Here is a 14026-nt window from a genome sequence, read left to right as displayed (position 1 = left end):
TACTTCCAAATGAGAACGAATGTGCTCTACAACAGTGAGCTAATTAAGGAACATTTTTTCCGGCTTTTGCAAAATCTCACCCTGGATGTCAGCATCTTATTTGCTGGAAGAAGACAGAGCACCCAAAAACAACGGACAACCAACAATACACTGCAGCAAACCAATCAACGTTTGAACACCGCCTCCGAACTAAGTGCCCTTGATCAAATTAGCAAGCCTATATTAATCCACATATACACGTGCATATTGTACATCGGCACGGTGACATCATTATTTCCCCGAAGTCCTCGGCGCCAGCATGCATCCACTTGACGCTGTTGGTTTTGATGTGGAAGTTATTGGTTGTTTGTCCTGCAGCATGCGGGACACCTATGCGACAGTTGCTATACAATATGGGGTTATTGTGCAGCGTGTTGGTTGTTATGTGTCTTCTAGATAGTTTCAGGTCATGCAATATATATATATCCCTGAGTGTTTATTGATAGGAGTTGGGTCCGATTCCGATTGCTTAAGTCCGAAATCCGTTCTATATTAGTCATGTCAGGTACGTTTCGTCTCTATGGAGCTTTGTTATTGTGATATTTTGATAGAGAATGGTAGAGAAACTCTGTTTCAAGTGGTAGCCTAAGATCATGAGTCAACGTGGAACACATAGCTTGATTTCTTGTATCCAGGCATCTACATCTGCTACATAGTCAACAGCAATTCTTACTGCTGCCTCAACAAGCGGTATCTAACCGGCTCGAAGGATCAAGCCTCACGATCCTTCAGGCCAAAATGATCTCATTGACACACCTGATCTGCTCTGTAACAGACTACGAGGGCAACTAGGTCGACTTGGGACATGCACGATCCTGCAATTCCCCCTTTTTACCCTCATGCAAAGTCTAGATCTTAGTAGCCAGTCGTCTCTAGTTTTTCCAAATCTGGCATTGGATCATCGAACGGATGTTGCCTGAGGGTGCCGATCCTTGCTTGAGATCTTGGTGGCTAGACTGTTACGTGGTTAGTTGGTTGTTGAGCTTGTCTGGTGTTAATTAGCTGGTGACAATGACTTCAGTGGCTTCTTCTCAAGCTTGATGTTTGCTTGTCTGATGTCATGGAGAGTGAGGGGATGATGAAGGTAAGACTGTACTCCGATGTTGAGTGGTATTCGGGGTCTTTGGTCCCCGGAGTTTGAGTTTCCGTCCGAGGGAGTGGGAGACGGAGGAAGGGTTTTAGGATTTGGAATACCAGTTGATGGTTCTTTGCTTTGACCCTTTGGCAGTCTTAGGGCTTATTTGTTGCCTTCGGGTACGTGAGGTTTAGGGATCCCCAGAAGGGAAGCTTCCACTCAACACTTAGCCTTTGGTTAAAGATATATATTGTAGATGTTCATGCTTGTCTATTAATTTAGTGAGGCTCTGAGGTCTTAATTCGACTTGCATTGAAGGGCTTTGTGAGTGCCCTCTTGGAGTCAGTGGCACCAAGAGCAGTATGTGTAGTTTTGATGTCAGACAAAAAGCCACTGCAAGTTGCACCCAAGGAAACGGTATAGCTTCGCAATTGATTAATAATTAAAACGTGTTTTCACATAAATTCCTATAAGTAATCTAAAGCAAAGGGTAAGCCATTCCATCACCTCTCATATCACTGCCAGCTCCATAAACCAGCTTCCCATTATCATAGTACGTGCGAATAATCTGTCCGCGACCAAAGGCAGCACGCTTCCAGCCAGTGAGAACCTCAATCTTGTGACCAAGACGACGTAGCCCTTCTACAGCATCATCACTAATACCCTCCTCAACCCACACAGTGCGGTCAGTACTCTCGTCCGTTGGGGCAGCAAGACAGAAGCGCGGTGAATCTAGCGCAGCCTGAGGGTGGTACCCAAAAGCAAGCATGTTCAACATGACCTGCACATGGCCCTGAGGTTGCATGAAGCCACCCATGACGCCATAAACCGAGTGCAAAGAGCCATCCGCGGTATTGGTGATCAGGGCGGGAATGATGGTGTGGTAAGGGCGCTTGCGCGGTGCAAGGGCATTAGGATGTCCCTCTTGGAGCGAGAAGTTGGCACCGCGATTTTGCAGTGTGAAGCCGCAGCCAGCGGGAATGATGGCAGTACCGAAACCGGCATAGTTACTGTTGATGAAGGAGATGCCATTACCCTCGCTGTCAGTGACGGCGAAGTACACTGTGTCGCAGTGATTATGGGCTGGACTGCCATGGTCCATGATATCCGCGGCGCGGTCGGGGTGGAACAGCTTCGCTCGCTCAGCTAGATACTCGCGCGCGAGCAGGCCCTGCGAGGGTACGCGCTCTACATCTGGGTCGGTCACCCACCATGCTGCGTCGGCGAAGGCGATACGCAGACTCTCAATCACGGCGTGCAGATACTCTGCTGAGTTGTGCTGGGCCTCGGTAAACTTTGGGATCTTGCCTGCTTTCTCAAGTTCCTCCATGATACCGAGTGCCATGAGTGCCACAATTCCCTGTCCGTTTGGTGGGTGCTCCCAGATTGTGACACCCTGGTTGGGACCGCCGTCTGTGCCGGGTGTTGCCTTTGAGACGATATCCTGGCCTGTGAAATCGAGCGAGATCGCGTCAACCTCCTGGGTTCCGACTTCAGCGTGGTAGGCAAGATCCTCGAGGGTCATATAGCCACCCAGGTCCTGCACCACTTTGACAATCTGCTCCGCAACTCGGCCCTTGTAGAATCCCTTCTTGCCCTCGGCAGCCAAGGCACGGAAGGTCTTTGCCAGGGTGGGATTCTTCATGATCTCACCCGGAAGAGGGCTGCGCACGCCATCCTTCGCTGAAGGATCAACCTTGAGCATCTCCCGAAAGTTGGGGGACGCATTGCGAATGCCCTCCTCAGCTTCAACCCACTGTGTTTTGTTAGCTCGTTGAGCAATTCAAAATGGAGGCTAAAAACTCACGCCGTGTGATGAGAGCTCGGACACAGGGAAGCCCTCCTCGCCTAGCTCAATGGCGGGCTGTAGGATCTGCTCCAAGGACAGCTTACCACTGCCGAACTTCTCAATAGTGTCGACCCAACCGGCGGCCGCACCGGGAGTTGTCGCGGCCAAGGCATTCATCATGGGCATATTGCCTGGTGCACCAGGGGCAAAACCTAAATCTTTGCGCACCTTCTCAAGGCTTGCCTCCCCAGGATACCGACCCGAGCCGTTCAGGGCGTGCACCTTCTTGGTCTTAGCATTATAGAAGAGACAGAACATGTCGCCTCCAATGCCAGTAGAGCAGGGCTCGGTCATGTTCAATCCGGCAGCTATTCACGCGATCAGTTCCTAGTTCTGTCCGTTGTTCCACATATTTACTTACCCACTGCAACTGCGGCATCCTGTACAAACACACCCTCGGTTAACAACCTTCAATGCCACAGAAAAGGAGAGACAGAGAGACATACTGCAGCGTTTCCACCTTGACTCAGAATCCGATGACCCGCGGCGGCAGCCAACGGCTGTGAGCATGATACAATGCCCTTTGTGCTGTGGACGGTACTCCGTCGGCTGGGGAATGGGACGTAGTCCGCATTTTCCCGGGAGTATACGGCTTTGGCGTTGAGTGGCATGTTTACGTGAATGGTAGAGACCAGAGAGAATATGGGGCACCGAGTCCTTATAAACCCCCACTGAAATACGTGGGATACAAAGAACCATGGGCTACCCCGCCGTGATATTGGAGAAATTGGAGTCTATCTTATCGGAGTGCGAAGCGTCCTCCCCGTTGACCGAGGTTCGCCGTAAGTGAGATGACTAGAGAAACGTTGAAGACATCATAAGTCTGCAACTATCCAGACATTCTGAAGAAAAGCAGTCGAGAAGTCGAAGTAAACGATAAACATTGGCACTCACCGCCCTCGAAGACGGAGTGTTCCATTACGCAATCATCCCACCTCGGGACTTCACCATCCTATCCTATAGCGGGCCCAGAGGTATAAAAAGGGGTTCTCCCTGGTCTTATCTGATGTGCTGATTTATCTAGGCCTCTGATGGCAGAATGGTGGTTTTTGTCGACCTGGACGATGCCTTCGAGCACGGATCGACACTGGAGAAGCCCTTCCCCCAGTTGAACCCCATCGCGTCGGAGCCGGCCGACTTGACCCCATCACCTATTTCGTCTTCCGTCCGTGAAGAACCGGATGAAAGGAACTCCAATCCCAACCGAAACGGGTTCTCGGCGGCTTTGAGCTGTTATCCGTATGTCAGGGCGAACCTTGATAACTGGCAAATCGAGCCCCGCTAATCACCCTCGCTCTATAGTGTCGTGAAGGCAATCGCTCGAGCCGTTGATCTCAACACCCTCTACTCTCTTTCGACAACATGTCGCCAGTTCCATGTGAACTTGGCGCCATTCCGCCACCAACTTGTGCGGGAGACCCTCCGGTGCGAGAATGAATATGTCGAAACACTAGCAGAAATGCTACACAGCGGCGCTGTCCTCCCAAGCAGCGTGAAGTCAGTTCTGCAGCTATTAAGCCGCGGTAACGGCGAGCCAGGACGCATGACTCGCGGGAAAGTGGCAAAATGCGCGCGCGACATGGTGGCGGAATGTCGACGCTGTGCGAAGGTCGTGTGCAGAGTATGAGCTTCCCCATCCCAAATCCCTTCATCGTGTCCCTAACCCCGAGTTTGCAGAACTGCACCATCAAACCCCCTTCCCAAACAACCCTCAAAAACCGCATTCGCCGCCTCTGCCATACTTGCGGCACTGCACCCCTCTCGTCCCACCTCTCCACAGACCCGAACAACCCAGCCCCGGACCCAGGCAGTGTCGCTGCAACTGCGTTCGCCCACAGCCCATGTAGCTGCACGGAATCTGTCTGGCTTTGCACACAATGCGGGCAGACCCTACGCAGCAATGACACGACCTACCGACGCGTCTGGGCCTGGCGCACGAGGTATAGCACATCCCTCGGCGGCGGGCTAGGCACCGGTATCGGCGAAGGCTGCCAAGGCGTGAAGTGTGGGCGAGGAGAAGCATGTCTTGCTGCACAGGGGATCGAGCTTGAGGTCGAATGCGAGGCGGATGAGGGATCCAGCGATACTAGCAGCAATAATAGTGCTGGACATAGTCCTGCGAGCCATCCATCATACTATAATGAAGCAGCCGTCTCGACTGATAGCCATGATGATGAAGAGCCGGGGTATTTCCGGCAGGAGGTTATTGGACTTGGTGGGATTGTCAAACATAAGGCTAAGAAAAGAGTCAATGTTGGCGCTTGTGTTGTTGAGTATGAGGATGAGAGGGAGACGGGGAACTATCTTGTTCGTGAAGAGAATGGGTTGCATCGTGCTTGGTGTGGATGGTGTTCTAGGGTGATTTGTTCGAAGAGTGAGGCTGGCTGTTAATCCTTGAGTTGGCTTGGTTTTCACATTGGCATTGGTATTTCCATTCACTGTGGCTGGTTTACCCTTTGAGTGCTTTATATGATGCTGATTATACAAGTTTTGCATTGTAAATACGTGCATACCACATGGAGTGTGGATAACTAACTCTGAAGACAATGGCAGAGTAGAGATCATAACAAGCTCAATTCAAGATTTGCCCCTGCCAAACAATTTAGACCGACAACCTTCCTCCTTCCTCTGTAAGATACGGACGGCTCTTTTGACTACTTCAGCCAACATCTTGGCTCGGACTGTGTCGAGCAATATCTCTGGATAGCGCATGAGATTCCGTGCAAGATTGAGTTTGGTACGATGGTCCTTTGGACGAACTCGACCACGAGCTTCCTGAGGACATAAAGTAGCACTGATACATACTAGAAAATAAGAAGAAGGCCTTGAGTAGCATAAGATAATCTCAATTGGGTTGTGAGATTGCACTTTCCCGAAACGCTGTCTTAAACATGGAAGATACTTGTCTCATATAAATGCACATCTTATCAAATTCTGGCCAATAAGCCACATAATCCAAATACTCCTGCAATGAATCGCTCCCCAATGCAACAATTTCCTCGTGAAGCATACACTGTCATATCATATCGGGCATTCTGTCAAACCACAAACCACCCCTGTAAAGTAAAAGACAAGGTTGAAAGTGAAGAGAAAATCAAATCAAGACAGAAACAAAAACAAAACAAAACAAACAATCTCCGGCATCTCAATGGACACCAATGGCCCTGAAAAGACTCTTCAGCTTCGACTCCTGAGGAGGGGGCGACTCCTCACGCCTATGTCGGCGATGAGAGCGGCCCTCACGAGTTTCAGCGCGAGTCTCACGGGAACTCTGGTATCGGCGAGAAGAGCTCTCAGCCTTCTTCTCCCGCTCCCGCTCCTTCTCTTTCTCGCGTTCGCGTGACTTGGCTCTATCTCTCCGTTCCTCCCTCTCCACTCTGGACCGATGCTCAGCCGTCGATGAGCGTCGCAGCTTTCTGCCCTCAGACCGAGGAGCCTCTTCTTCACGTCGTGCTTCACGCCGCTCTTCGCGGCGCTCGTCACGTCGTGAGCGGGAGCCACCAGATCCATTGGACCGAGCACTTGAATGTCTTTCTTCATGCGAGGTACGTCCCTGGCTGCTGCCATGGCTGTGACTTGTCGAAGATCGACGCAAAGTTTTCTCGACCGGCGGAGCCGCCTTGGCGGCATTCACACGCATGATATGATTTGGATCGGATTGACCCTGAGTCATGTAGCGCAGGAAAGCACGAGGTTTAGGCGTTGGGGCTGAAGTTGCCTTTGTCGAAGAGGTCTTGGTAGAGCGGGATCGCTCGAGGGTTTGGTCAGGTGGCGTGTCGGAGGTGCGTCGTTCAGATGGACGTCGTCTGGGTCTACCTTCGACCGGAACGGAGACAGGGACGGCGACGGGCACGGGCACGGGGATGGGCTCCGTCGCCTTAGCCTTCTCCTTGTCCTTTGAAGAGCGTCTGGGCTTTTCAGATGAAGAGATGCCACTTCTCTCACGCTCCTCGATGAGGGCACGCTGCATCCGTTGGGACTGCGTCTTCTCGTCATGCTGGCGCCGAGCTTCTTCAAGGGCCTTGGCCCAGCGGTTAGTCAAGACACCTCGATCGCTCTTCTGGCGCTGAAGGCTGTCTTTGGGTGCATCCGATAACGTCTTTGAGTACCCACGCTCTCGCGTCTCTGGGGAGCGCTTCTTCCGGCGTCGTGAGCCATGTCGGGCAGTAGAGGGCCCTTCACCCTCAAAGGATTCATCGCGGGGAGCCTCGTCGATCATCACAACCTCAGGCGAGGTATCAGCTGGTGGTGGCACAAGCTCATCGGGCGCCACAAGCTCATCGGGCGCCACGTTCTCCTCAGCAGGGGCTGGTTCAGGCAAAGCTTCAGGCGCTGCTGGGGCCTCGGTGGCTGGTTGATCCTCTACGGAGAGATCTCTGGCGGCCTCTGCGTCAGGGGCAGGTTCCTCTGGAGAGGTTTCAGCCGGAATCTCTTCGGGATTTGGGGTCTCGACCGGAACTGCAGCTATATCGGGCTCTGGTGCCGCGGCTGGAGCATCCGGAACTGGCGGTTCAGCCGGAGCTTCTTCGGGTGGCGAAGTCTCAGCTACATGCTCTTCGATAAGGGCTGGCTCTTCCACAGCAGCTGTTGCTTCAACAGGAGCCGGCTCTTCGATAGGCGCGGACTCTTCGGGAGTTGCCTCAACAGGTGCCTCTTCCAGTACTTCCTTTGACGCCTCTTCGGGTACAACCACGTCTTCTACTGCCGGTTCAGCAGGTGCCTCTTCCACAACAGGTGGTTCAGGCGCAGGAGGCTCAGGCTCTTCGGCGGGAGCAGGTGCAACTTCAGACGGGGCATGTTCAGGAGCTGCAGGTTCAGCAACGGCTTCAACAGCTGGTTCAGGCTCCTCAGGAGGTTCCTCGGCAACTGGCTCGGCAGCCTTCTCTTCCTTGACAAGCTCCTCAACTACAGCCTCGGGAGCTGGCTCGGGTTCCTCTACAGGGGCTTCCTCAACCGCTGGCTCAGCGACTGGTTCTTCCTCGACAGGCTCTTCAGTAGCAACTGGCTCAGGAGCAGGGGCTTCCTCTACTGGAGAATCCTGGGCAACAGGCTCTTCAGCTGGTGCTTCCTCGGGAGATGCATCTTTCACCGGCTCCTCGACAACAGGCTCAGCGACAGAAGCTTCCTCAACTGGAGTCTGATCCACTGCAACAGGAGGCTCAGGCGCAGGAGCTTCTTCAGCAGGCGCCTCCGCAGCCGGTTCCTCAACCACAGCAGGTGTTTCTTCTGGAGCACTCTCTGCGACAGGGGCGGCTTCCTCGACAGGGGCGGCTTCTTGAGGAGCTTCTGCTGCTGCTTCTTCGGGAATTGGCTCAGCAGCAGTCTCCTCAGGTGCCACCTCGCCGGGAGCCTCTGGTGCCTTTTCTTCCGGCGCTTCTGCAACTGCTTCAGGCTGGGGCTCGGGCTCAGCTGGGGCCAGATCCTCAGCAGGTGTCTCTGTAGAAGCATCTGCGACGGTTTCACGCTCAGCGACAGGCTCAGGCTCAACAAAAGGCGCTTCCTCCACTGGTGCGGGCTCAGACTCAGGCTCGGGTGCAGGTTCTGGTTCCTGAGGAGGTTCGTCCGCAGGAGGTTCAGGTACAGTTTCGGCTGCCGTGTCCTTAACCTTCTTGCCCTTCTTGCCCTTCTTCTTCTTGCCGGTTCCTCCGGGCACCTCCACAACGGGCTCGGGTGCTGCTACTGGTTCCGGGGCAGGTTCCTCCGCTGGTAATTCAGGCTCCACTACAGGCTCCGCTGTAGGTTCAGGCGCAGATTCAGGCGCAGGTTCAGGTTCAGGTTCAGGTTCAGGTTCCGCTGGGGGTGTAGGCTCTGCCGCTGGTGCATCAGCCTGTTCGATTGACTCGGGCGACTCCTCGGGTGCGGTATCCGTAGGCGGTTGATCGGCAGGCGTATCAGCACCAGCTTCCTCTGCCGGCTGTTCAGGTTTAGGTTCAGACTCTGCTGCTGTCTCGGTGTTGGCAGTTGGCTCGGGCTCATTTGAAGGCTCGGGTTCTGCGGATGGTTCAGCGTCCGCAGCAGGCTCCGTTGAAGGCTCGGGTTCTGCTGATGGCTCGGGTTCTGCTGATGGCTGGGGTTCTGCTGGTGACTCGGGTTCTGTTGGAGCTTCTGGCGCCGCTGGCGGTGCGGGTGGTTCAGGCTCCGGATCTACTGCAGCGCTCTTGTTCTTCTTATCTTTTTTCTTCTTGTTTTTCTTGGCCTTCTTGCCGGTAGGTTCCTCAGCGGGAAGTTCTTCAGCAGGCGGCGCCGCCTCTGGCTCTGGAGGAGTATCGACGGCCTCTGGCTGAGCTTCGGGTGCTGGGTCTGCTGGCGTTGCTTCTTCCATCGGAGCTGCAGCAGTATCTGCCTCGTTTGGCTCGTCGGATGTCGGCTCCTCAGCAGCGGGCGGGGCGTCTGCTTCCGGTTCATCGCCTTTTCTTTCTGCAGGCGGTGCATCTGCAAGAATGGCACCATCGCTTTCCTCGGCCTGGGCATCTTCAGCGGCCTCTTGAGCAGCGGCAGCTTTCTCGGCTTCTACCTTGTCAAGGTCCGCCTCTGGGTCGCAGTCTGGGAACTCGTCATCTGCATTAACAGTTAGCGACGTGAATTATGTTGATCTACCGTGGATACTTACCATTTTGGCCGTTGTCGTCGTTAGCCTTTGCGTCCTCACCTGCGGGTGTCGCTTCTGCGCTTTCTTCAGGCTTTGAGCCTTCTTCTACTTCAGCCTCTTTCTGGGCTTCTTCGGTGTTGGCTTCAGCCTCTCCATCTGGCGCAGGCTCATCGGCAGCGGGTGCATCGCTCGGGCTCTCTTCCTTTGCTTCTGAAGCAGCATCGGGAGCAGCATCGGGAGTAGCATCGGGTGCAGCATCGGGTGCAGCATCGGGTACAGCATCGGGTACAGGCTCCTCGGCCGTAGTAGATTCATCCGGAGGCGTTACGGCCTCCGCAGGCTCTGGAACTGCATATTAATATATGATTATACGGACGGGATGAATAGACTCCTCGACGATAGACCTCATCGTCCATGGAAACAAGTACTTACCTGCAGCCTCAGTGGCTGGAGCCTCATCTGGTGAGCTATTTGGTTCAGCTGGCGTAGCTTCATCGGGGGCTGCGCCCTTCTCGGGTTCGGCACTGGGCTCTTTGTTGTCCTGGTTTTGGCCCTCGGTCAGATCGGTCGAAGAATAGGTGACGGGGTAATATTTAAATTCAGAAGTGCCAAAGTCGAAAGTTTGGTACTTTCTTTCAACACTCTGATAAGTAAATCGAGGGATCGATGCATACTGGTAAGGCATCTTGAGCAGCTCCTGCCGCCTCGTCGGGGCCAGGCTCGTCTATGAGGTTTTTGCTCTCAGAATCGGGAGGGTTTTCTGTGCCGACGGGGAGGCGGTTGTTGGCGTTGTTCTTATTCTTCGCCTTTGACTTTTTCTTTGCCATTATCCTCGATCAATGACGTATCATATATCGAGGCGTGGGCAATGCTGACTAGCGCGTGATGCGATAACAGTGGAACAATCGGAGATTGACAAGCCTCTGTCAGGCTTGCAATGCAAGGGAAGTACCGGGAACCGGGCGGCAAGGGAATAAAAGGAACAAAAAGATACAAAGGTTGGAAAACTGAGGAGTATGAGATTGGCGAGGTACTCATGTATTAGAAACCGAAAAGGAAAGAAGGACATGCTTGTTTCTCTGGAGACACCGCATTGGACCGCCACGGCGAGGCAGCGTATAATCGTTCAAATGGGACAACAAACTGCATTTCGATTTTGGGCCCTGAACGTCATCAATGAACTGCCCGATGTGACCAATTGTCATTGGGCCACGTCGGTCCTTGGGTCTCCATATCCATGACCGATATGAGGGATAGCGAGGCCTGGTGCTTGATTAGGGCCGGGTGAGAGCAGCACAATCCCCACCTGCAGGAATAGCTGCAGTAACCGGCAGGAATGGCGGGTTAGGATTGGGGATCGGGCAACACATCGGTCAAGAAAGGAAAGGCCAGTGCTGCACCGGCATGGAGAATATGGGTCTGTTGAGGTGGGGTGCCTCGGAATTTTTTTCTTTTGTTTTGTTTTGTTTTGTTTTGTTTTGGAGTCGTGTCCAGTAGCTACACAATTGGAAAAGGAGTTGAAGTTGGGCTAATAGAACTCGTGACACAAAGTCACCGCCAGTAGAGTACTGTACTGTGTCTCAGTTGCAGGGAGTCGAAGTGCACGAAGGGATGCAGTCGAACTGCCCATTCCTGCCCAACGTCCGGCAACAGCGGCAAATGAGACGCCTGCATCGAGTGGGGAGGCCAGGGCCATTCCAGTACCCTCACAATAGATATGCTTTCAATACGGAGGAAATCGTCTTCATTTTTGCGCCTGGAGTGAGTCAAACGAGGCGAAACGAGTGGATTAACTGTTGGGTGTGGATGAATGAATGGAGTCGTGGGCCCTCCAAGGCTCAAGGTCCACTTTTTCCGACACCGACACTTCAGTCGCCCAACCCTTCTGTAACCTCAGTGTAAGGGGACGGACAGTTGGACAGTTGGGTTGGTGATGTAATGCATGGTACTGCGTCGTGGACATGAACATCATTTGAGGAGACGACACTCGAGTTGGTCAGGTGATTGGACTTGGACATTTCACTTCGCAAAGGGCGATCATTGATCGTCCCAGCCACTTGGAAACCACCACGTCCGTGTTCAGGTTGACACGATTATCTGATGAGTCGCTTGTGTTTTAGCCACTATCACTACGGCTGTTCATTCTAAGTTAACTAATGTATCTGATTGTAGTCGCGAAACTGACGCCCGAGTCCAAAAAGAGCTGCATGCATGTCCAATCATTGTGCCAACGGAACAACTCGGCGACAATTCTATATGCTGTACCTCCTGATCCCGAATTGGGACAACTAGTATGTACCCAATTTCATGCAACGGGCCGAGCATCCATGTTGTGTCGCTTCTGGTTGGCCAATGGCTCAATTTGTCGGACTGGTCAATCTGATTGATAGAGTCAGTGCTATTCTCGGATGTGGGCAAGCCCCGGGCTACAACAGATTCCCAGGAACTTGTTGAATGGGAAGCCATGATGTCTGTTGATCGGGATGGTTGTGTCTTTGCCACACTCAGCCACTCAGCTGCCTGTTGGTAAATGATCAGGCGTGCGAAGGACCGAGGAATAAAGCTAACTAGCAGGGCAATTTAATTCCAGAAGCGTCCTATATTTGGACCGTCAAATTGTAGGCATGGAAGAGAACGTCAAATTGATTGGAGTATCGCTCAAGTTCAGAGTTTTGCCATGGACCGCGCGCATCTGCATAATAGAGTAATACTATATCCGTTCCTCTACCAGGACTTGATCCCTAGTTTTAACAGACCACAATAAAAGCGCCGGAAGGCAAAGGAATTCCCGTGTCATACAAGTCGTGAAACGCATCTTTGATCACATCCCCATGACAATCGTCTTGAACAAGAGATCGGTACACTCCAGTACATAGATCCCTGGATTTTGTGGCAACCCCTCTTCCCCTCACAAAAAAATGCGTCGAAGGCCCATAGAAGCGCTCATGATAAGGCCATTATTGGCTGCCTTGCTTTCTCATGCAAGCTAGTCAATAACCGCATCACTAGATTCAATTTTGACTCTCATAGTTCTACGAGCTATGGAATGCGTGGCTTCGGAGTGCCACCTTTTGACCTCCCAGGGGTGTGTGATTGAGCTCCTACCTTGGTCGGGTATCTGATGTAGCAGCAGTTGAAAGATGGCGCCTTAGTGACTGCATGGAGATTGACAGGGGCTGCATGTTAAAATTGACTATTTATACAATGGGGCATACAGTGGATGTTCAAATTTCGGATACTGGCGGTCTACAAGTAATCCGGAACTCTCCGATATATCACGCAACTGCCTCTTCCAATACTCCCCCGGAGAATCGAAGAGCCGAAGCTATCGTGTCATTGTGGTCTGTCATTCTCATTGCACCTATAATGCTGAAGAGATTCTCCAAGTCATTGGTAAACAGCTCCATGGAGCTAATCGCGTCTGGACCTCCTTTGTCAATTGAGCATATCTTTCTCGCCTCGCGCCACCGGTCCTGCGTGATCTGGGATCACTGGGCACTTCTTGAGAGACGGGACATGCTCGAACGTGCGCAGCTCTTGAAAAGCTGTTCCAGTTGATTGGGTAAATGAATCCCCAAAGCAACACTTTTATTGATCGCTTGGATTCAAGACGAAGTGAGCAAGACCTGGGCATATATTTTGGTCGATTGATTAGAGCACAAGAGCCTGCCTACTAAATTCTAAGTGAGATCCAAAGCTTCCTTTCTAATAAGACAAAATAGGTCGATGTTGTCCAGCTCGTCCTTCGATGAATGAACTGTTGAATTAGTGCTTAAACATGCCACCCGAACGATAGACCAAAATGGCCAGCATCAAGCAAGGTATTGGATCAAATAGGCATCGTCACTGGGGCAAGCTATTCGTTTTTAGAGCAGCTAGGATTAACAAAACGGGCAAGGGAGAGAGCAGCTGCTCGCAAAGCAGTCTTTGAAACGATAGAAATCTGAGATTAGTGATCTTTGAGCACAGCGGCTTGAGCAAGGGGCTTTGACATTATGGAGGCGGCTTTGGGCTTTTCGTTGACGTTCACATAGTCCCAGAAGGTGATTTGCTACTTGCTAAAACAAAACGTCTAGCTAGAGAACAATAACATTCCCTAGTGGTTTAATCACTTCCCAAGGAGCCTATCAATGGTGAAAAGGCCCTTGCTTTGTCGGACCTAGCCTTCGGTTTTAGTGAATATAATGAAAGTTGCTTTGGTCGTACGACAGAGGTCAGATATGTGTATACAGTGCCACTGGTGAAGTTGTGGACAGTACGGAAAGGGAAGGAAAAAAAAAAGGCTGGGAGAAGCCTAGGAATGACCCTTGCTATATATGTCTTAGCGACCTATCCACGTACCCTAAGAACAATGCACGGCAATATTTTACTTTCACATGTCCATTACATACAGCAAAACAGCCAATGCTCAGAAACCCTAACGCAGATTAGAGGATTCACATAACATCATGTTCGAGTTACGTACAATGCCTCG

At 52.2% G+C, this 14026-nt stretch overlaps 2 protein-coding genes across 2 annotated transcripts; both read right to left on the bottom strand.

Annotated features, from left to right (window-relative positions):
* Positions 1 to 1592: 1592 nt before the first annotated feature.
* Positions 1593 to 3574, bottom strand: PENARI_c004G05051 (gamma-glutamyltransferase family protein; the record flags this gene model as incomplete). Its single annotated transcript, XM_022629121.1, has 4 exons — positions 1593 to 2870; positions 2922 to 3271; positions 3325 to 3343; positions 3410 to 3574. 4 exons carry the CDS (start codon positions 3572 to 3574, stop codon positions 1593 to 1595), a joined length of 1812 nt encoding a protein of 603 aa, XP_022490872.1.
* A 2534-nt stretch (positions 3575 to 6108) lies between these two features.
* PENARI_c004G02341 (PE repeat family protein) lies at positions 6109 to 10379 on the bottom strand (the record flags this gene model as incomplete). Its single annotated transcript, XM_022628976.1, has 4 exons — positions 6109 to 9521; positions 9574 to 9894; positions 9985 to 10195; positions 10227 to 10379. The coding sequence occupies 4 exons, from the start codon at positions 10377 to 10379 to the stop codon at positions 6109 to 6111; spliced, it is 4098 nt and encodes a 1365-aa protein (XP_022491131.1).
* Between the last annotated feature and the right edge of the window lie 3647 nt (positions 10380 to 14026).

The sequence above is a fragment of the Penicillium arizonense genome, assembly GCF_001773325.1.
Source record: "Penicillium arizonense strain CBS 141311 chromosome Unknown PENARI_contig004, whole genome shotgun sequence".
NCBI classification, from domain to species: Eukaryota; Fungi; Ascomycota; class Eurotiomycetes; order Eurotiales; family Aspergillaceae; genus Penicillium; species Penicillium arizonense.
This window is presented reverse-complemented; position numbering and strand designations above follow the sequence as displayed.